At 36.2% G+C, this 19752-nt stretch overlaps 3 protein-coding genes and 1 pseudogene across 6 annotated transcripts; 2 read left to right on the forward strand and 2 right to left on the reverse strand.

The window, feature by feature from the left end:
- Positions 1-691: 691 nt before the first annotated feature.
- On the forward strand, positions 692-6809 carry RGLG4 (Ca(2)-dependent phospholipid-binding protein (Copine) family). The gene is made up of 11 exons (XM_086240520.1): positions 692-1279; positions 4309-4393; positions 4481-4621; positions 4705-4818; positions 4992-5089; positions 5178-5257; positions 5423-5528; positions 5615-5742; positions 6133-6259; positions 6400-6456; positions 6520-6809. Exons 1-11 carry the CDS (start codon positions 1001-1003, stop codon positions 6604-6606), a joined length of 1302 nt encoding a protein of 433 aa, XP_086096646.1. The 5' UTR covers positions 692-1000; the 3' UTR covers positions 6607-6809.
- Positions 6810-6982: 173 nt separating this feature from the next.
- LOC147297540 (pentatricopeptide repeat-containing protein At5g66520 pseudogene) lies at positions 6983-9500 on the reverse strand (annotated as a pseudogene).
- Positions 9501-11767: 2267 nt separating this feature from the next.
- LOC147297541 (E3 ubiquitin-protein ligase RGLG4-like) lies at positions 11768-15821 on the forward strand. Of its 4 annotated transcripts, none has more exons than XM_086229548.1 (11): positions 11768-11985; positions 12073-12271; positions 12980-13064; positions 13513-13596; positions 13717-13836; positions 14019-14116; positions 14253-14333; positions 14558-14663; positions 14761-14888; positions 15144-15275; positions 15654-15821. In XM_086229548.1, exons 2-8 carry the CDS (start codon positions 12131-12133, stop codon positions 14558-14560), a joined length of 612 nt encoding a protein of 203 aa, XP_086085674.1. In that variant the 5' UTR covers positions 11768-11985; positions 12073-12130; the 3' UTR covers positions 14561-14663; positions 14761-14888; positions 15144-15275; positions 15654-15821. The 4 variants fall into 4 exon arrangements, with proteins under 4 accessions (XP_086085674.1, XP_086085673.1, XP_086085675.1 ...); XM_086229547.1 differs by having other exon boundaries at positions 11769-11985; positions 12068-12271; XM_086229549.1 differs by lacking the exon at positions 15144-15275 and having other exon boundaries at positions 11769-11985; positions 12068-12271; positions 15654-15682.
- A 616-nt stretch (positions 15822-16437) lies between these two features.
- LOC147297542 (centrosomal protein) lies at positions 16438-18502 on the reverse strand. Its single transcript, XM_086229017.1, has 2 exons — positions 18247-18502; positions 16438-16865 (listed from the first exon to the last, which is right to left on the reverse strand). Exons 1-2 carry the CDS (start codon positions 18445-18447, stop codon positions 16683-16685), a joined length of 384 nt encoding a protein of 127 aa, XP_086085143.1. The 5' UTR covers positions 18448-18502; the 3' UTR covers positions 16438-16682.
- Positions 18503-19752: the final 1250 nt, after the last annotated feature.

The raw sequence follows: 19752 nt of genomic DNA on the forward strand, positions 1-19752 counted from the left end.
GGTTGACTAGGGGGTTTTGAGAGAAGTTAAATGTCCAATAGGGGGTTAGGAAATAGTTTTATTAAGAGTGGAAGTTTATAAATAACCAAATTCAAACTTGGGGGTTTTAAATAGTTTACATAAAAATTTAAATACAATTAGTTAATATGATACAAATAATTTTATTCAAAGCATAGTTAGTAATATACAAGATGACAAAAATACGTATAAAATACATACATGTATTATTTATAATATTTACTCTAAGTGTATTGAAAAATTCGGATATAATATATTTTTTTAATTTTGTTTTTTTCAAAAAAATGCAAATAAGAAGTTAAAAATATGAAATAATACCGGAATGACATGTGTTTAATACGGGTTGATACGTGTATTAGATGTTTTGATTGAAAAATAAGTGTCTTTTTTGTATCTTTTAAAAAATACAGAAAATGAAATTTTAAAAAATAAATACATACAAAAGCACTGTTGGATGCAAGGTGGGGTCAATTGACTCCATGAACTGAGAGATGTTAAGCTTGAGTTAAATTTTGACCATATGAAGCCTGGGTCTTGGTGGCAACTATGAGTCACGTGAGATTGCATCGTAAATTTCTTAATCATAACCCCATAACAGTTTTGATTTATAGATCCGTCACTGTACATATGTAAATCAGTAAATGTATAATTACAAGCAAACTATTATTCTTTCAATAAAGTCACCCCCGCATAGGCTGCTCTGTCCTTCCACTAGCACACTTGTTTAATTACAATTATAGCTAACACAAATTAAAACGCTACAAAGAAGCTTGCTACTTTTCTGGGCATTTATTCCTTCCCTCATTTCGCCGCACCTTCACTCTTAATTTGTTTTTTCCTTTCGAATCCAAATTCCAAACCCACCATATAGTACATAACATACTCACTCACTCCAGTCGCTCTATATATCTCTGTGTCTGTTTTGTTTTTTATTTGTAATTTGTTTTACATGGGTTGTGTTGAAGAAGATTCGAAATAAGTGATGGGCAGTCTATTTTCATTTTTGAAGCAGAGCAACCGTTCAGTTTCCAGAACGAGCACTCCTAGAAGCATCAGCAGCAGCACCAGCAGCAGCGCCAGCATAACGAGACGAACGGCGTCGTATGGTTCAGCCTTACCCAAGGAACCAAGCATGAGCAATACTGGTAAGAAAACTAGTACATCGCAGACTGGGACTGAGACAGAGAAGAAGCTCTCCACCCAGAACAAGCACAAACAGAAGTACGGTTATATCCCTGATAACTTCTCATCCCTTGAACAGGTCTATCTCTCTCTCTCTCTCCCTCTTAACAAATATTTGGGTTTTTTCTAATTCTTTTCATTCAACTAAAACACAGTGCTCTTCTTGGTTTTCTGACTAGCAATTTTAATCAATTCTTACATCTTTACGGAAGAAATTATTGTTTGCAAACTGAATTCATGTTCTTGCAAGTTGCAATCATTTTGTGTTCTGTTTCTCTGCTCGGGTTTTGTATTGGATAGAATTGTGTTTTGGGGACTTGTGAGGATGTCAATGATTTTTTTTGAGCAAATTACAATTTAGTACCTCAATTTTACATGCTGTTTCAATTTAGTACCCTAATTTTAAAAACTTGCAAAAAAGTATCTCAACTTTTATTTTGTGTCAAAATAGTACCTCTGTTAGTTTTTCTGTCAAATAAACCGTTATGTGCTGATGTGGCAGGGGTATTTTTGTCTTTTTCTCCAAATTTTAAAAATAATTAAAAATTTTAAAAATAAAAAAAAAACAATTGGGGGGAGATAGGCAGGGGGATGGTCGGGGGTTTGGGTAAGGGGTGAGGGGGCTGGGTTGGGGTTGGGTAAGGGGGGTGAAGGGGGGAGGGGTGACGGGACTGGGGGTGGTCGGGCAGGGAAATAGGGGAGGATGGGTGGGGGCGGGCTGGGATGGCTGGGGGAAGGCTGGGTGGGGGTGGGGGCGGGGAGGGGAGGGCCGGGGCTGGGGCTGGGGGGAGGGGTGTGAGACGGGGGTTGGGGATGAGGGTGCGACAGGGCTGGGCGACAGGGCTGGGGCTGGGGCGATGGGGGTGCAAAGGGGTTGGGGGTGCGACTACGCTGGGGCTGGGGGGAGGGGGTGCGACGAGACTGGGGTAGGGGGGAGGGGTGGGTCGGGTAGGGAGAGGGGGAGGGGTGGGTCGGGCAGGGAGAGGGGGGAGGATAGAGGGGCGGGCTAGGGAGGGGAGGGGAGGGGTGGGGGCTGGCCGGGGAGTGGAGAGGAGGGGCTAGGTGGGGGCTGGGAGGGGCTGGGAGGGGAGGGGAGGGGCTGGGTGGGGGCGAGGGGATGAGAGTGGTTCTATGTGGGGTATGGCTGGGGAAAGAGGAGGGGGAAATGTTTATTTTATTTTATGAAATTTGTTTATTTTAATTATTTAAAAAAATTTTGTATTCAAAATTTTTAAAAATATTATTATTTCTAAAATTTGGAGAAAAAGACAAAATACCACTGCCACATCAGCACATAACGGTTTATTTGACAGAAAAACTAACGGAGGTACTATTTTGACACAAAATAAAAATTGAGGTACTTTTTTGCAAGTTTTCAAAGTTGAGGTACTAAATTGAAGTAACATATAAAGTTGAGGTACTAAATTGTAATTGGCTCATTTTTTTTCTATCATTCAATATTCATTTAAGGTTAATATAGACTTTCCAACTAACAGTCAGACTTCAAATAAATATCATTTAAGGCTAATATAGACTTTTTTAAATGCCTATTAAGTGATTCGAAATGATCGATCCAGTCAGTCAATGACACTCAATTTCTCTTTGTTAAATTAAGTTCTCAATTCAAATTTCACGAACAAAAGTCTTGGGATTTGTTGAGTGCAAATTTTATTGACTAGCAAAAAAAGAAAAAGAGACTAAATTTTCGTGTATTTCGTGCCATGATTTAATGCATTGATTACCAGCATTTGGTGGCCGTGGGACCCACCTCGAGCAATTCAAATTTCAAAATGACTAGGATCCAAACCCTTCGGTCGATGATCTCAAAGACACGATGTCATTATTGAATACAGCCCATTCCAAGTTCCCAACTTGACTTGTAATATAAAAGTGGTGTACCTACTGTAATCATACTTAAAAATTAACATGGGCTCTACTTAAATCATTTTCTTCTTGTTGCTTGTTTCCCTTATTGGGTAGGGCACACTGCTAGTGACTTCTAGTTGTTGGGTGGGCCTCTTATGCCCTTGTTGGGTGGTCAATATGTAGTCAGTCCTCCAAGTGTTGACTTTGAAGAGTCAATTTTTAACTCTACCCAAACATATTGGAGGGTCTAGTGTCTAATCTCAACCTATCCAAACATATTGGAGGGGTCTAGTGTCTAATCTCAACCTATCCGAAATACACTTTATATGATTGTCCTACGGTCCTACCATACCATTATCTGATACAACAAGTTTAACCCTTCAACCAAAGTTAATTATTGGTCCAGAATTTACAATAACATAATTAAATTAAAAATTAATTTTTCAGCTTTATAATTATAAGCGGAATTATTAATAAACTATCTCTCAGCATTTTAGCATGATGATGTATTGATGTGATTTGATTGGTTGATGTTATATTATGTCAGCAATTTGTATTAAAAATTTAATGATGCGTGGTGGACGCGTCTTTGTTTACTGAAAGATTACGTTACTGACGTCAACGCGTCTGTTTTGAAGAATCTTTAATTTTTGAGGCATCTTGGATTGTTGGTTAAACTTACCCAATGGCTATAGGCTATGTATATAGAGTACACAGACCAAGCAGAGTGGGTTTGCTTTTCTAGGTGCCTGTGAGTATGAATCATATATAGGATCGATCGTTAAAGTAAGATTGTGAAACACGAATGGTACCTTTAGACTGTTTTTAGTCTCATTCTGCTTCACATGTTTTGGACTAGTAGAAACAAGAAAACAAGTCTGATATCAGCAGTACTAATACAATGTATTACAAACCCATTAAACAGTAACTGTGGATGAAATTACAAGTTATATAAGTTACTGCAATACTCAAAAGTCAAAACTTTTAGCATATGCACAACAACATGCATGCTATGTACAACTTTGAATAAAACATAAAAATGTCATTGTAGTGAGCATTTACCCACACCTACCATTATTAATAAAAGTTTTTACACTTCCAACTAATGAAGATTGCTTAGATGAATTATCATAACATTTTTAGCATTAGAAAGTTGAAACCAACATCACCTTTAATCGACATTGCAGAAATTCATTGCTGCTTGGCATAGTACAAGTTGTGATTGGCTCATTCTTTTTGCAGGTTACAGAGGCCTTGAGAAAAGAAGGTCTAGAGTCATCTAATCTCATTGTTGGAATTGACTTCACTAAAAGCAATGAATGGACAGGTTTGTGGATGTACAGAAATACTATAATTTGCATATATGTTCAATCTGTGCATCTTTGAAGACAATTCATTGTTGTTTTTACTGAAGGCAAAGTCTCATTTAACAATCAGAGCCTGCATGCCATTGGCAATTCACCTAATCCATATGAAAAGGCAATCTCTATAGTAGGAAAAACTTTGGCTCCATTTGATGATGACAACTTAATTCCTTGTTTTGGCTTTGGTGATGGTAGGGCCTGCTCTAACTCTGGACTATTTTCTTTCATTTCCTCTTTTGATCACTGGATTGACTTCACCCGCACTCCCTTTTAGCTACCACTCATGATCAGGAGGTGTTCAGCTTTCACAGTGATCATTCGCCCTGCCATGGGTTTGAAGAAGTTTTGACCTGCTACAAAAGAATAGTTCCAAATTTGCGACTATCAGGTTGGTGTAATCTTTTCTGTTTGTGTTATTTTAATAAATATGAACTGGTGCTGGTTTCTTTGTTAATGATACTTTGGTTCATTGCATCCACAAACTTTGACATCTTCTAATCATGCCTATATGTTTTGCTTATCATAAGAGTCACAGCCTTATGGATATGTTTTGTATTTAAGGGCCAACTTCTTATGGACCTGTAATTGAGGCTGCAATGGATATTGTGGAGAAAAGTGGTGGTCAATACCATGTATTAGTTATCATTGCAGATGGCCAGGTTTACATCTAGAGCCCTCTCTCTACCTCCTCTTTTTCTGTAATGCATGTGAACGATCTTTACTAAGTACGGCTTCCTTAATTGAAAGGTTACAAGAAGTGTCAATACCAGCAACAATGAATTGAGTCCACAAGAGGAGAAGACAATCAGAGCAATTGCAGATGCAAGGTAGAGCATGCCAAATCTCTTGATTTAGGATTCAAACAGTCCTTGAAACTTTTGGCCGTCATCTTATAGATTTTGGTAGGCTGTTTATACTGGGGCTATGAATGGTAGGCTGTGATATCTTGCTCTCTGTCTAACTGATACTTACCTTAAAACTTTTATGAGCAGTTTCTATCCACTGTCCATTATTCTAATTGGAGTTGGTGATGGTCCCTGGGAAGACATGAGGAAATTTGATGACAAGATCCCTGCACGCGAATTCGATAATTTTCAGGTTTGTAGCTATATCACTAAGTTAACTTTAAATGGAGTGTTATTCAGCATACATTAATTCTCTAAATAGTTTCTTCTTGCTTGTAGTTCGTTAACTTTACTGACATTATGAATAAACGTGCAACTGACTCTGAGAAAGAAGCTGCTTTTGCTCTTGCTGCCCTCATGGAAATTCCCATCCAGTATAAGGCAGCTGTTGAAATGGGTTTACTTGGGTATGGTTAGCTAAATTTTCTATTGCCTTTCATTTTTATTCTTCTCCATCTTGTTTTGAAATGGAACATTCTATATTCTTTCTACTTTCTATATGCTAGCATTGGCTGAAAACTTAGTTGTTATCATCTCAGATAAAAATTTATGCAAGTCACTATGAACAAATTTAGACAACCAATAATTCAGATGAAGATAAAGCCCCAAAAATATCAAAGGATTTTTAAAGCTTTCAAAATTGCTATTGGGATGCAAAAGTGAAATGATTTCTTTTCCATTGCTCTTGTAGTCCCAACCCCAGTCACCCGACAATTTCTTCTGCAGAAACATCACTTTGATTGAATTAGTTTCTTGCATGCTTTCTAATTTAAGTCTTATTTTGTACCTGGAAAAAGACATCTGACAGGGAAAGGAAAGAGAATTGTTCCACGCCCTCCACCTGTTCCTTACAGTCCTCGTGCACCGCCAACTCTTGTACCAAGTGATCTCTCAGCATCTGAGGGGGATGACCGAAGTCAGATGGTAGGGATTACCTGTATTTTTGTAGTTGCTGTGTGTAGTATGATACCTGTATTATCATAATTGTTTTTCCTATGTTGGACATAGGCCAGGGTCGCCAGGCAAGGTTGATTTATCTTTCTTCATTTTCAATTTGAATGCAGGTCTGCCCAATATGCCTGACTAATGCAAAGGACCTGGCCTTTGGCTGTGGACACATGGTGAGTAACTTTTGGCTCTGTTCCTTCCTCTTTTACATGTCATTAACAATTATTTCATTGCAGTCCTGCAGAGACTGTGGAACAAGATTGTCCAACTGTCCAATATGCCGCCAGCCAATCCACAGCCGTCTCAGGGTTTATGCTGGATAACTGCACAAAGGGATTTATCTGCAACTGATGTGTATATCTAGTTTCAGAGATTGTCTGCCTTCTATCATTCAAACCCAGATATCAATTTGTGCTAGACTGTACAGTCCTGTTTTCTAACCCAAATGTGTAATGCTGCTTCTATTTCTAATGTAACTTTTAAATATTTGGTTACTTTAAATCCCTAGAACTTGTGACTTATGCTTTCTGCTAGTCTTTTTCAGAAGCCAGATTTGGGAACCAGCCACACCTGTTAATTTCAAATCCAAGTTATACTCTAATTGCCCAATAATTTTGAGAAATAACACAATAAGTTTCAAATAGAGAGGGAGTTCAGACATCATGAGGATTCTTATGAGGTGTATTCTCTCCTGTTAATTTCAAATCAAAGTTATACTAATTAGGAGAATTCACTTTGTCAACATAACCCAGGTAGGTATTCTCTTGGAGCATTCTTGTGAGGTAGACAACATGGAAGATTGCCAAAGTATGACCCACCATACTGGGGTTTTTTATTCTTTCCCGAACCAACCAAATAACAATTTACAACGGTACAGAAAACACTTGAGCTGTAAGAGCAACCAGCTACACTGAAACAACACTACCACCAAAAGTAGAGAGAAAGAAAACTAAAAACACAGAGCAAACTCGAACTGTACTCTAAGAATAGAATCTGATCAGATAGACCAATTTGCACAGATTGCTCTATTGATGGGAGAATCTCTTTTATTGACTCAAGCAGATGTCTTTCGTTTTATGTCTTCCTGAATTGGTGAGTAAATTTGATCCGGTTCTAATTCCTTCTTCAATTTGCACAAAGGATGAAGTTAATATGAAAACGCAAAGTACATACTTGTAGTACTAACATGGCATTAGAGTCAAGGTATCCAGCACATTTGCTCTAACAGTGATAGTGATGAACTGATATCAGTAAGATTTCTTTATGTTACAATAGACTGATAGTCCGAAGTATTGGCACCGTTTTCCTCTTCTGAGGCACAGTAACCCCATTAAGCCATTACTGTTTCTTCTTTAATTATCCTATCCAATATCTCCAATGTGTTGAAAATCTGGTCTGCATATAGGTGAGACTCATCATCCGCTCCAAGTGTGTGATATACGCAATCCACCTCAATTAAACTACACCCAGTTGGCTTCTTGATTTTCTTCTCTCTCAGTAGGTTCCTCACTCTAGCTGCATCGTCCCATCGCCCTGCATCTTCATACATGCTGGCCAGAAGAATATACCTCCCAGCATTTTCAGGATCCAAAACAAACAACTTCTCTGCAGCTTCTTCAGCAAGTTCTATATTATTATGTATTCTACAAGCTCCAAGTAAGGCACCATATATATCTTTCCCTGCCTGAATGGGCATGCTTTTGATAAACTTGACTGCCCGATCAAGTAACCCAGCTCTTCCCAGAAGGTCTACAATGCAAGCATAATGTTTCTCGTTTTTCTCTACTCCATAATCTTCCATTTTCCCAAAAAGTTCCATGCCTTTTGCAACCATCCCTGAATGACTACAAGCGGACAACAAACACAAAAATACTACTCCGTCTGGGTGTAAGCCAGACTCCACAAACTGCAAGAACATTTGCAGTACCTCCTCTGCATGCCCATGCATTCCGTAACACCTCATCATTGCACTCCATGCCACCACGTTTTTATGACTGATTTGATCGAAAATAACTCTGGCAATGGTTACACGACCACAATTTGCGTACATTGAAATGAGAGCACTGCCCAAAGCAGCATCGACTTCCATACTGTACTTTATAATGTAAGAATGAATCCAAAAGCCCACTTCAATGGCTGATGCTTGAACGCAAGCTGGAAGAACGCAAACGAGAGTGGCATGGTCAGGCAAGCATGTGGCATCATATTGCAGCATTGCACGGAAAAGCATGAGAGCTTCATGCGGATATCCATTTGTAGTATACCCCGAAATCATGGAATTCCAACTAATTTGATCTTTCAGAGGAATTTCATCAAACACCCTTCTTGATATCTCAATTTCCTCACACTTGGAATATAAGGCTACAAGAGCATTCCCAACAAACAAATCCGAGTCAAGCCCAGATTTCACAATATGCCCATGAACAACCTGACCTTGCTTTCCATCTTTCATTGCACCGCAAGCCTTAAGCACAAAAGGGTACGTGTACTGGTTTGTGGGTACGCCACTCAACCGCATTCTACCATACATATTAAGGGCTTCGACAAAAGGCCCCACATTTGCATAACCTTGAATAACCATGTTCCACAGAAAAACATCTCTGTCTAACAAACTATCGAACACCCTCCGTGCAATTTTCATGTCTGATTCACTGCACTCAACGTACTTGCCAACTAGCTTTGCAGCAACAAAGGGATTTTGCTCTAAACCTCCAATGATTATCTGGGCGTGTAGTTTTTTGATTGAATTGGTGCTTGTACAGTGTTGTAACAAGTATGTATATTCATAGGAGTCTCTGTAATGAGGTTTCATGTATGTTCTACCACCAATGAAAAACCCCAATAATCTAAATGGCTCCATTACTGAAACTAAAAGCTCTGCTTGTCTTGCAAACCCATTCATTTGGGTCTTCAATAGAAGCACCACCACAGAAGACACAGACAATTACAAAGATACCACCATTGCAGCAATCTGTCCTTGGTAGAGAGTCTATAACCAGTTATAAAATGAAAGAGTGTCTTGGAATAGCCTTGCTGAAGAAGGTAAAGCCGTATGGGTATGTGAAGCCTTCAGCGTTCTAAGAGAATGCCATGCTGTTTACACCCGTTTTTAACAAATCCGGAGTTAGGCCATTCGATGGAGAGTCGGTGTATTTTTGAGAAAAAATATATCAGAAAAATCAAGATAATTATAATGCTTTTATTAGAATTTTGGGAGTTTTTAAGAAAAGAGCCCGAAAGGAGGTTTCTTGCTCGGTCGTTTGATTGTTTTGATAGATTTTAGATTTTGACGCATTTATCTTCATTATTCTACTTTCTACACAGACCAAATCAATGTCAGGTGGTGCCGTGGTGGCATGCTTGCATCTCAAAGAAGGAACAAAATTTGCTTTCAGCCTCAAGCCGTAAAAAAAAATAAAACAAACACGTACACCGTATAGCAGCACAAATTGCACAATTGTGGGAAACGAGTCACCAGAGTTCAAGTATGCACACTAACAATAAATTTGGTCTGCTTAGTTTGTACCTATTTTAATTTTGATCCACTTAAAAGAAATTATAAATTTGATTTACTTAGTTTATACCTAGTTTAATTTTGGTCTACGATTTTTTTTTAAGTTTAATTTTGGTTCATTTATTTTATATCTAGTTTAATTTTGGTCTACGTTTTTTTTAAAGTTATGATTTTAAATTATTTTTGTTGTGTTTTCTTTCTTTATAATTGAAGTATAAGTTATATTTCATCATTTCTTAGTCATAGGAACCAATTTGGAGTATTAGAATAAAAGAGAATTGCAATTTAGTGAAGTTTGAAAATTTTTTAAGAAAAATTGGTAGTTTCGGGTACCCTACTTTAGAGCCAATTATCTTGAGTTTTAGAACTCCGATTTGAATGATCTTTATGTGGTTGTAAAGAGGTGACGCATAGCTTTAAAACAAATATATATTTGTTGAATTTGAATGAAATTTGATAGGGTAAAAGGCGAGATAAATTTGAGATAACAAATCTTGACCTTTATTGAATAAGTGGAATAATTAGTAGATTAAAACTGAACTTAAAAAATATCATGGATCCAAATTAAACTAGCTATAAAATAAGTAGACCAAATCTATAATTATCTCATAATAATATTAAGGGGAACACATTTTTGATATCTCCTTACGTACCATTTACTTAATACAAGTAGACCCGAATGAAAAATTCTAAATTTGAATCTCAAATAATGTGTCAGTATTTTATTGATTCATATATAACCCACTCTAAGGATTATTAATTTTAAAACAAGTAAAACACTAAAATATGTATTTGGGATCTAAATTTAGAATATAAATTTGGGATCTCTAACATTATTATGTACTAGGTACAAATTCTCACATTTTCTCTCAGACTCCAAATCTCCTAGGCTCTAACCATACTTGTCTGTTCTTGAATAGATAGTCGGTGGCAAATGAGCCATTAAATGTAGGGGTGGGCACGATTCGATAACTGAACCATAACAGGAAACTTAACGATCGAACTGACATTGTCGGCATCCAAAAAATGGGATTTGACGCTGACGAAACCGTCAAGCTCGGTATGGCTAGAGTGCGGTTTGGTTTCGGTTGGTATGCCAAGATCCGAAGAGAAAGAGAAAGACACAACCGAGATTCAATGATACCCGACAGATATTCGACTCAACTCGACAGAGATGCAACATAAATGTGACGAGAGAGAGAGAGAGAGAGAGAGAGAGAGAGTTGTAGCGGCACAAAAATGAAGAAGATATGATAGGGTTTTGGTAGATATTCAATTATATTAAATAGATAAGTCAGAATTATAATAAATATATTTGTTGTGTTCGGTATGTCGATTTTTGGATAAAAATGTCCACCCCTAATTAAATGCATAGAATACAACGAGCATAAAAGTGTTTTTTTTTTCCTGTTCAGAAGTTGGATTGCAGTTTTCAATCATGGAAAAACCAGTAGTGCTAGAGGTTTTAACTTTTTTCCCCAATTTACATGATATTTATATATTGGATACTTAAAAAAAAAAAACTAAAAAAAAAAAGTGTCATATAGATTCAAGTAATGACACATAATGTAAGAAAAAAAGTTAAGACACTTAGGGGGATGTCCCCAACTTAGATTTCATTGGATTTTAAAAGTCCAATGAAATCTATGTGTTCTCAACTCAGATTTTAATAGATTCCAAAAAAATCAAGGTGTCCTAAACTCAGATTTTAATGAATTTCAATAAAATCCAAGTATCCTAAAAAAGTCATGAATTTTATTAAGTGAAGGATTTTAATGGATTTAAATAGATTTAAATGTATTTTTTACATATAGAAAATTTTATAAGAATTTCATACAATTTTCTTGAATTTTGATGAATTCTATTAATTTTAAAACACCCTGAATTTTCCTTAAAAAACTATTAATCTTAATTTCACCAAAAAAAGAAAAGAAAAGAGAGAGACTGCTTTTCACTAAAAAGATATTATAAACTATTTTCATGAGTCTCAATTCCCTCAATCACGGAAACTTCCATCCCTCCCGTGTGAGTAAAACGCGTCTCGACATATTAGGATATTACCAATGAAAAACGCGTCTCTTTATTTTAATTATATTTGAGTAGTGAATTGTGGGCTAGCTTATTGCTTATTTGCTCTACAGCCTCTACAGCATCTGCTGGAAATCTCGCCGGAATTTGGAGCTAATTGGTTAGTACTTCTCCTCTCTCCGGTTTAATTTGTGCATGGTTTTGAATTTGTGATTTCTGATATATTTATTTTTGGTTGGTAGATCAGTACGTAGTGCTAGTAGCAAGAAAGGCAACAGGAGCACACTTAATTACTAGTAACAAGTATGGGGATACGTGACTCAATCAAGTCCAAACGACCACCCATGGCTACTGAATCAGTTTCTACTACTCTACAACAACTCGCTACTGCGGAAAGATTCGAAAGAGAATATTCTTATTCTTATTCTTATTCACCACTTGAGAAGGTATTATTGAATAAAAAAACACTTGAGAATGTCTCTTTCTTTTTATATTTAAGGAGTGTAGTGTATATAAATTTATAAAGAGTTAGATTTTTACAGAATTTATAAATTTTCACAAAATTTTATAAACTTTATAGAAATTCTTAGAAATCTGAAGGAGAGATGTCAAATTTATAATGATTTTTAAATACACATAAATTTTTTTAAAGTTTTTAAAAATTCACTACTAAATGAATTCTTTAAAAATCTTTTAGATGTCTGATTTATAATGACTTTGAAATACATAATCTTTTAAAGTCTTTAAAAATTTATCATTAAATAAATTCCTTAAAATTCAATAATTTTTTAAATACACAAAGACGTTTACAGACTTTTTAAAAGTCTTAATTAAATACCATAACTTTTATAAATTCCTTATAATTCTTACTTGAATACACATACTTTTTTAAAGTATTTAAAAATCTTAATTAAATACCATATGATTTTTAAACTTTACAAAAGTCTTTCAAAAGCCATACACAATACACCCCACTAAATTTCGTTTTTAAGATAGCTTTAGTGGAAATTCATTTTTCATACCTTTCTGTTTTTATAATTAAGCACTGTCGCCAACGAGAGTTCACAATTACATATACGATCAAAAACTTTATTCGTTGCTTTTCTACTTGAAATTTATGAATTTAATTTGTAATGTGCTGTTTCCTTTTACAGGTTTTAGTGGACATGAAAGCACTAGCTCCAGAATTAAGCTCTGCCATTGTCGCATTCGATTTTACAAATGCTTATAAGTGGACAGGTTTGTGGAAGTAAAGAAATTATATATTTTTTAATATATATAGTGAGTCCTTAGGATCTTTTAAATAAAATTATTTGAGGAATTTTTCAATAAAAGAAGCCTATATATATATATATATATATATATATGAGGGATCTCTTATTAGAAGAGACCTATATATATATATATCAAAAGATAATGTGTCAATGACTATTTGGCATAATAAATGATACTCACACAGTATCCTTTGTTAGAGGAGGTGACAACAGTTTAATTAATAAAAAAAGATAAACCATATATTATTATCCACAAAATTTTTAAACACAACATAGGGGATTTGTACATAGTAAATTTGGTTTACCCCGATGACCCTTTGGGGTAGCTAGTGTTATTTTTCTCCATTTTCTTTGTCTTATTAAGTAACTGAAAGCAGGCCCTGCTCTTGCTGATGATATATTTTTTTTATCAGATGATCATATACCATTCATCAATTCGCTATGCAGAGCACTGAATGGATGGTGGGACAAATATCTTGCTTGGGGCTTCGGTGATGGTAAGTTATGGTCTGCTTAATATTGCAGCTGGGGACAGTTTTGTTTAATCTATTTTTTTATTTTTTCTAATTAATTTAATCTCGGGGCCTGACCTTAATTTCCGTTCACACGTGGTCAAGTACCTGGAGAATCAGTACCGTTCAGCTTTCGATGCCGTGAGAACGACGATGCATATTTTGATAGCATTAAAGAAGTTGTGGACTGCTACAGAAAAATTGTCCAAAAGGCTCCACTTTCAGGTTGGTTTCCTCATTGGCTCATCCTTTGATGATCTGGTCATATATTCGTATGCTGTTGGTTCCGTTAGCTAGCAATATTTTTTTATAATAAGTTTCTTTTGTATGATATTTTAATTTTCTCATTATATTGAGACTTGAGAGTCGTCACAGAGCTTCAATTCATTGGTACTTGTTGTGTTAAGGATCAACTTCTTATGCATCAACAATTGATGTGGCGGTGGACATTGTGAAGGAAAATGGAGGCCAATTCCAACCACTTGTTCTTGTGGCAGATAGCCAGGTTTGATTGCTCTCTCTCTCTCTCTCTCTCTCTCTCTCTCTCTCTCTCTCTCTTACTCTCTCAAACTTATAAGCACATATATGTCATATGTGCAATCTTACTATACGTGAAATCTTGTTGCTGTGTGATCATTAAGGTTACCAAAAGCTTCTTCAATCCATGGGATGGAGAATTGAGTGCAGGAACAAAAAACCATGGAATCAATTGTCAATGCGAGGTACGTAGCTACAATAGCTTGCTTTGAATTCTAGCTAGGATGTTTTTAATTTCTTGTTTTTTGTTGATCAAAGTGAATCTGAATCGATCTGCTAGCTGCCTGCAGATACAGATTAATCGTGATGGATCAATTTATATATCATTAAGTACTAAAAATTGAATACAAAATGCATGCATAGATCAAGTACTTGAAATCTAACCTACTCTAAAAAAATTTATAAGCAGTGAATATCCGCTTCCAATTACTTTTGTTGGAATTGGTGAAGGATCTTGGGAGCACATGAAGAAATTTCAGGACAAGATACCCTCACGAAAATTTGATAATTTTCAGGTATATTTTGCAAAATTAATACAACTATCAATTAATTAATGGCCTTTTCGATCAATTACTCTTTAACTACATGCTACATGCATGTTTGTTTCTATAGTTTGTGAACTATACTGAGGTTATCTCTAAAGATGGAACTCTCTCTGAGAAAGAAGAGGCTTTTGCTCTAGCTCTGCTCAAGAAATTTCCGTCCCAGTATAAAGCAACCAAAGACCTTGGTATCATTGGGTAGGTTTCACTGATCCACTTGAAAATTGCAATTAAGTTTGTGCAGAAACTTGCTTAATTTAGAACTTTCCTCAAATGAGATTTCCTTTTGTTCATGGACAATTTTTTGTTAATAAATGCATCTGTTTCATTGTTGCTGAGGTTGTCCTAACCCAACAATGGCTTAATTTTACAAGAACACCACTTGATTTAACCAACTTTTGTATATATGATTTCTAATTTTTGTCACTTTATCGGAAAAAAAAAAAAAAAAAGGCGCGTGACAGGAAGGCCAAAGAAAGTCACTCTACGCCCTCCACCAATTCCTTACACTTCCTGTGGTGTGCCAACTTGTGTAGCAAGCGCTTCGGCACCAGTGATCAAAACTTGATCGACATATCATATATGGTATGAATACAATCTCGATCGGTTTAGTCTGTCTAGCATATGAGCATGAATACAGCTTATATATATATAGTGTTAATTTATAGAGGATCTAGCATATATATATGCATGTCACATTAGCTATCCCCTCAATTGATGTATACGTAGTACTTGTGGAGTAGCTAACATCTTAGCACATGCATGTACTTTGTGACAGTGGTTTAGCATATATATATATATATATATTAAAATGTTGGTTTTCATCATGAGTTGGTTTTTTGATTCTCTTGAAACAAAAAGTACTATTGGTGGCGTTTTTGGTAGAAATGAAGTACCTAGTGGTGGCTTTGATGTACAATATCAATCATTGATTTATTTCTCTTCTATTCAATCTAATTGCAGCAGCTCAATCGGCCTATCTAAAGGACATGGTGATGAGCTACATTAGATCGATCGTGCTGAGTTTGACAGTGTGTTTTAGCTTATTACCCTTAAACAAGTTGTATTCACGTGTGTTGATGGCCCAAAAATGGTCATCCACGAATAATTGTATGAAAATTTTATGTTGTATGGACTATGGATAGTGTTTGGCTTATGTAAACGTGAAGATCTGGATTTTTAAAAGAAAATGAAACGATTTTTATTTTACTAAGTGGCAACCTTGCCGGCCTCCCCTGCTCCAAACCGGAGAGAGAGGAAGAGAAGTGGGAAGAGAGAGAAAGGGGAAGAGAGGGAAAGAGGTAAAGAGAAAGAGAGAGGTAGAGAGAATGGCTGGGAAGCCGGTGGATGGTGGTGGCGGCGGCTGACTGAGGAGGGGGTGGGCTGGCTGTTCAATGCTGGTTTTTTCTTTTTATTTTATTTTTTCATGTCCTTAATGGTCTTTTTGGTGTTGGGAAAAAGTTTTAATTTCACAAATCAAAATGGAGTGTGAGAATAAGCGCTCAATTTTAATTTTGGATTTGATTGTATCAAAATCTGAACTATGAGAACTTGAAACAACAGTCAAAAGTCAAATTAAAATGATCATTTGCCAAAAAAATACTACTAAATTTCACAGATTTTACTTTTATTGATTTTGGATAGTGATTTCATTTTTAACTTACAACCTTCCATTAAACTTTACTTGCAAAACAGATATTCAATTAAATAACTTTCTATGCCTAAAACTTTAAAAATTCCCAGAAACTGTCCTATAAAAGATTAATCGTTATTTAACCATGTCAATGAACCTGAGACACATTCTAAAATGTCTTTCTAATCAAGGAACTCTTCCTGCACTTACAAGTTCATAAGAAAAACACAACCCACAAAATGTTGCATAACATAAAAAACACAACAACCATCTCCATATAGTTGTTCTGAAGATATATACAGATACCATGAAGCAGAAAAATATTCATGCCGATAGTACTAGTAGATGCACATCCCCATCTACTTCTGTTGCTTGTCAGCTTCAGTGTTGCTTTGCTTTGGAATTGGTTGAATTCTCACATATGGCTTCCTAGTCAATGTCTCTCCTTTCAGAGCAGCAACATAGCGATCATTTGTATCCTCTTTCCGCTGCAACTCCCCAAGGAATTCTCCCAATCTTTCTCTATTTACTTGCCCCATCATCTGATTAACATTTCAAGCATTAAGTTACTTTAACCTAGGAAACTGCTTCAGAGAAACAACCCAAAATTGAAATCCATTTGACCAGCACTAGTTACTTTAGCCTTCAATAACAAGATTAGAACTTAATATCTGCAATATTGATGATACATAAAATGAGATTCATTCACTGTTTCTAATGGATGACAGGGATCAGAGAAACAACCCAAAATTGAAATCCATTTGACCAGCACTAGTTACTTTAGCCTTCAATAACAAGATTAGAACTTAATATCTGCAATATTGATGATACATAAAATGAGATTCATTCACTGTTTCTAATGGATGACAGGGATCAGTGCCAGATGAATTAAGCTGAATTTGTAATGAGTGACACAGAAACCAGTGATAGTTCCTTTAAAAAGGTTTCAGTTGATAATATGCGCCTCAAGGCCGTAAGTTTACTTTAAAGGCTGCACTAAATAGAGGGATAGATGAAATCTCAACATATGGTAATCTAAGGGAAAGAAAAAACATTCCCAGGACAAATAGTCCTAAATACAGCTGCACTGCAGCATCAAAATGAATCTGAGAAAAAACAATCACAGAATGAATGAAAAAACAAAAACAAATACCTCAAGCAATTAGGATATCTGCCTCTTGTGGGGAAAAAAGGTGAAAAAAAAAGAAAACTGTTGAGCCAAGAACAACTTAGAGGGATTATCTATCACAAGTTATTGGTTAAAGAGCCGAAATGGGGAGAAATGAAAGCATAATTTGACCTCGACTTTCCATACTTTTCAAAATCATAACAAAAGAGCAAAAAAGCAAGGGACAAGGCGCTAAAAATATAGTGAACTAATTAAATAAATAGATATTGAAGAAGAAAAACTAATTAAGTTTTGGTTAATTGGTTTCATACCATTCTTAAACAACCCAAATTAGTTGACATTATGGAATTCTGCCGTGTTATATCCTAGTGAGTAAAAGTCATTTAGCTGGATATCTACATCTCCTTCCCTATACTCTGAAGCTTACTAACATCTCCCTGCACTATAAGAATTTCAACCAAACTTCTGTTTACTTCTGAAACAAAATGAGTTAATTTAGCAAACCCATCACTTAATAACATGTCAAAGCTTCATGAACAATTCAAGATTGAAGCCTAATTAGCAATCAAGCAGCCATCCATGCAAATCAATTGTCACTTCCAGATAATCCGATCAACAATTTGATACAAGTTTCTAGATTTTTTTTTTTTTTCTGTCGGATTTCATGAATCAATAAAATAACAAAAAATTAGTAAAACCCAGTGAGGAACACTTGTTAGGCTATTACAAGAAAAAACCATTTGTCAATATGAAACAAAATTTCAGAAAATGAATTGGATCGAACAGAAACGTACGAGGGATTCGGGTCGGGCGTTGCGGCGGAGTTGGGCCTCGAGCTGTTCGTTTCCGGAGTTGGTGGTCTGCATAACGACGTAGCCAATAGCACCCGGAACGACGCCGCATACGGTCGCGAATGCGAAGAAGAAGGGCTTGGAGTCGCGGGTCATCCTCACTAACCACCGCCATGTCCCGCTCTTCTCCCACAGAAACGACATTTTCACACCTCGCACTTCCGCACGCACCGTATGTCTGTTCAAGTCTCCAACCTTGTTTACTTTCACTGCGTTTTTTTCATCAATTTTCAGTTCAAGTCTAGATTGGGCTCGTATTGGGTTTAATAGCCCAAATGGGGTTTACTTTCACTGCGTTTTTTTCATCAATTTTCAGTTCAAGTCTAGATTGGGCTAGTATTGGGTTTAATAGCCCAAATTTCTTTTGGGCTTAACACTTGTGTCTAAACCTCCCCAATGCCTATTGTATAAGGCCCATTTTCACATAAATCAAACAAACTATACATATAGCTACCATATAGGTCGGTCCGCGGGCAAACCTTGTGTTGCTCTATATATAGCCTCTTTCGTATGTTGTGCTCTAATTCGGTTTTTCAACTCCTAAGTTTAGTTTTTGGACAGTGAGACCTGAGTTGACATTGATGGTTTTAATGGAGGATTTTATTGTTTTTATCCGTAGTGTCGTGAGGAAGTTTGTCTTAAATCATCAAGCCCTTCTTGCTCTACATCGGATTGCATAGTCATGGTTCTTTATGAATATGACACTGTGGCATTTTGCAAGTTAGGAGAAGCTCAATATTGGACATATATATCACGTGTGTTTCCAATTAAGGAATCAATATACGATATAACTTATTATAATTAAGGGGCAATTTTATGCTGTGACCTTTTGTGGAAGTGTTTTGGTTTTTGACATTGAAGACCCTAAACAAGTCGGCCCGAACCAGGATTGTTGCTCCATGGATGCCAATTAGCGAACTTATAATGACAGGGGAGCCTTTTTCTCGTATGATTTCAACACCAGTTTTATTGGTCACTAGACCAGCCAATCGAGTCTATTTTTTGCTGGTACTACGACCACAATTTTATTGGCCAAAAAAGAAGAAGACAGTTTTTGATCTTATTATGCTTTTCTTCTAGTCTTCTTCAAAATACAGTTCTGGGAACTAGACTCATCTGCTCCAAATGTGTTATAGATGCAATCCACCTCAATTGAACAACACCCAGTTGGCCGGCTTCTTGATTTTTTTCTCTCTGAGTAGGTTTCTCACTCTAGCTGCATCTTCATACATTACGGCCAGAAGAATATAAATCCCGGCAATTTTGGGGAGCTTCTTCGGAAAGTTGTATGTTATTATGTATTCTACAAGCTCCAAGTAAGGCACCATATACATCTTACCCTGCCTGCATGGGCATGCTTTTAATAAACTTGACCACCTGGTCAAGTAACCCAGCTCTTCCCAGAAGGTCTACAATGCTAGCATAATCGCTTGGGTTTTTTCTTCATCT

This window comes from Dryas octopetala, chromosome 1 (genome assembly GCF_963921425.1).
Source record: "Dryas octopetala chromosome 1, drDryOcto1.1, whole genome shotgun sequence".
Classification (NCBI taxonomy): domain Eukaryota; kingdom Viridiplantae; phylum Streptophyta; class Magnoliopsida; order Rosales; family Rosaceae; genus Dryas; species Dryas octopetala.

Bases quoted from the DNA above. Each gene is read 5' to 3' on its own strand.
- LOC147297541 (XM_086229548.1), top strand. From the start codon at position 12,131: ATGGGGATACGTGACTCAATCAAGTCCAAACGACCACCCATGGCTACT. The intron at 13,597-13,716 runs GTAAGTTATGGT...CACGTGGTCAAG, and splicing joins TGCTTGGGGCTTCGGTGATG to TACCTGGAGAATCAGTACCG. The intron at 13,837-14,018 runs GTTGGTTTCCTC...TGTTGTGTTAAG, and splicing joins CCAAAAGGCTCCACTTTCAG to GATCAACTTCTTATGCATCA.
- RGLG4 (XM_086240520.1), top strand. From the start codon at position 1,001: ATGGGCAGTCTATTTTCATTTTTGAAGCAGAGCAACCGTTCAGTTTCC. The intron at 5,743-6,132 runs GTATGGTTAGCT...ACCTGGAAAAAG, and splicing joins GTTGAAATGGGTTTACTTGG to ACATCTGACAGGGAAAGGAA. The intron at 6,260-6,399 runs GTAGGGATTACC...ATTTGAATGCAG, and splicing joins GGGATGACCGAAGTCAGATG to GTCTGCCCAATATGCCTGAC.
- LOC147297542 (XM_086229017.1), bottom strand. From the start codon at position 18,447: ATGTCGTTTCTGTGGGAGAAGAGCGGGACATGGCGGTGGTTAGTGAGG. The intron at 16,866-18,246 runs GTACGTTTCTGT...AATGTTAATCAG, and splicing joins ACGCCCGACCCGAATCCCTC to ATGATGGGGCAAGTAAATAG.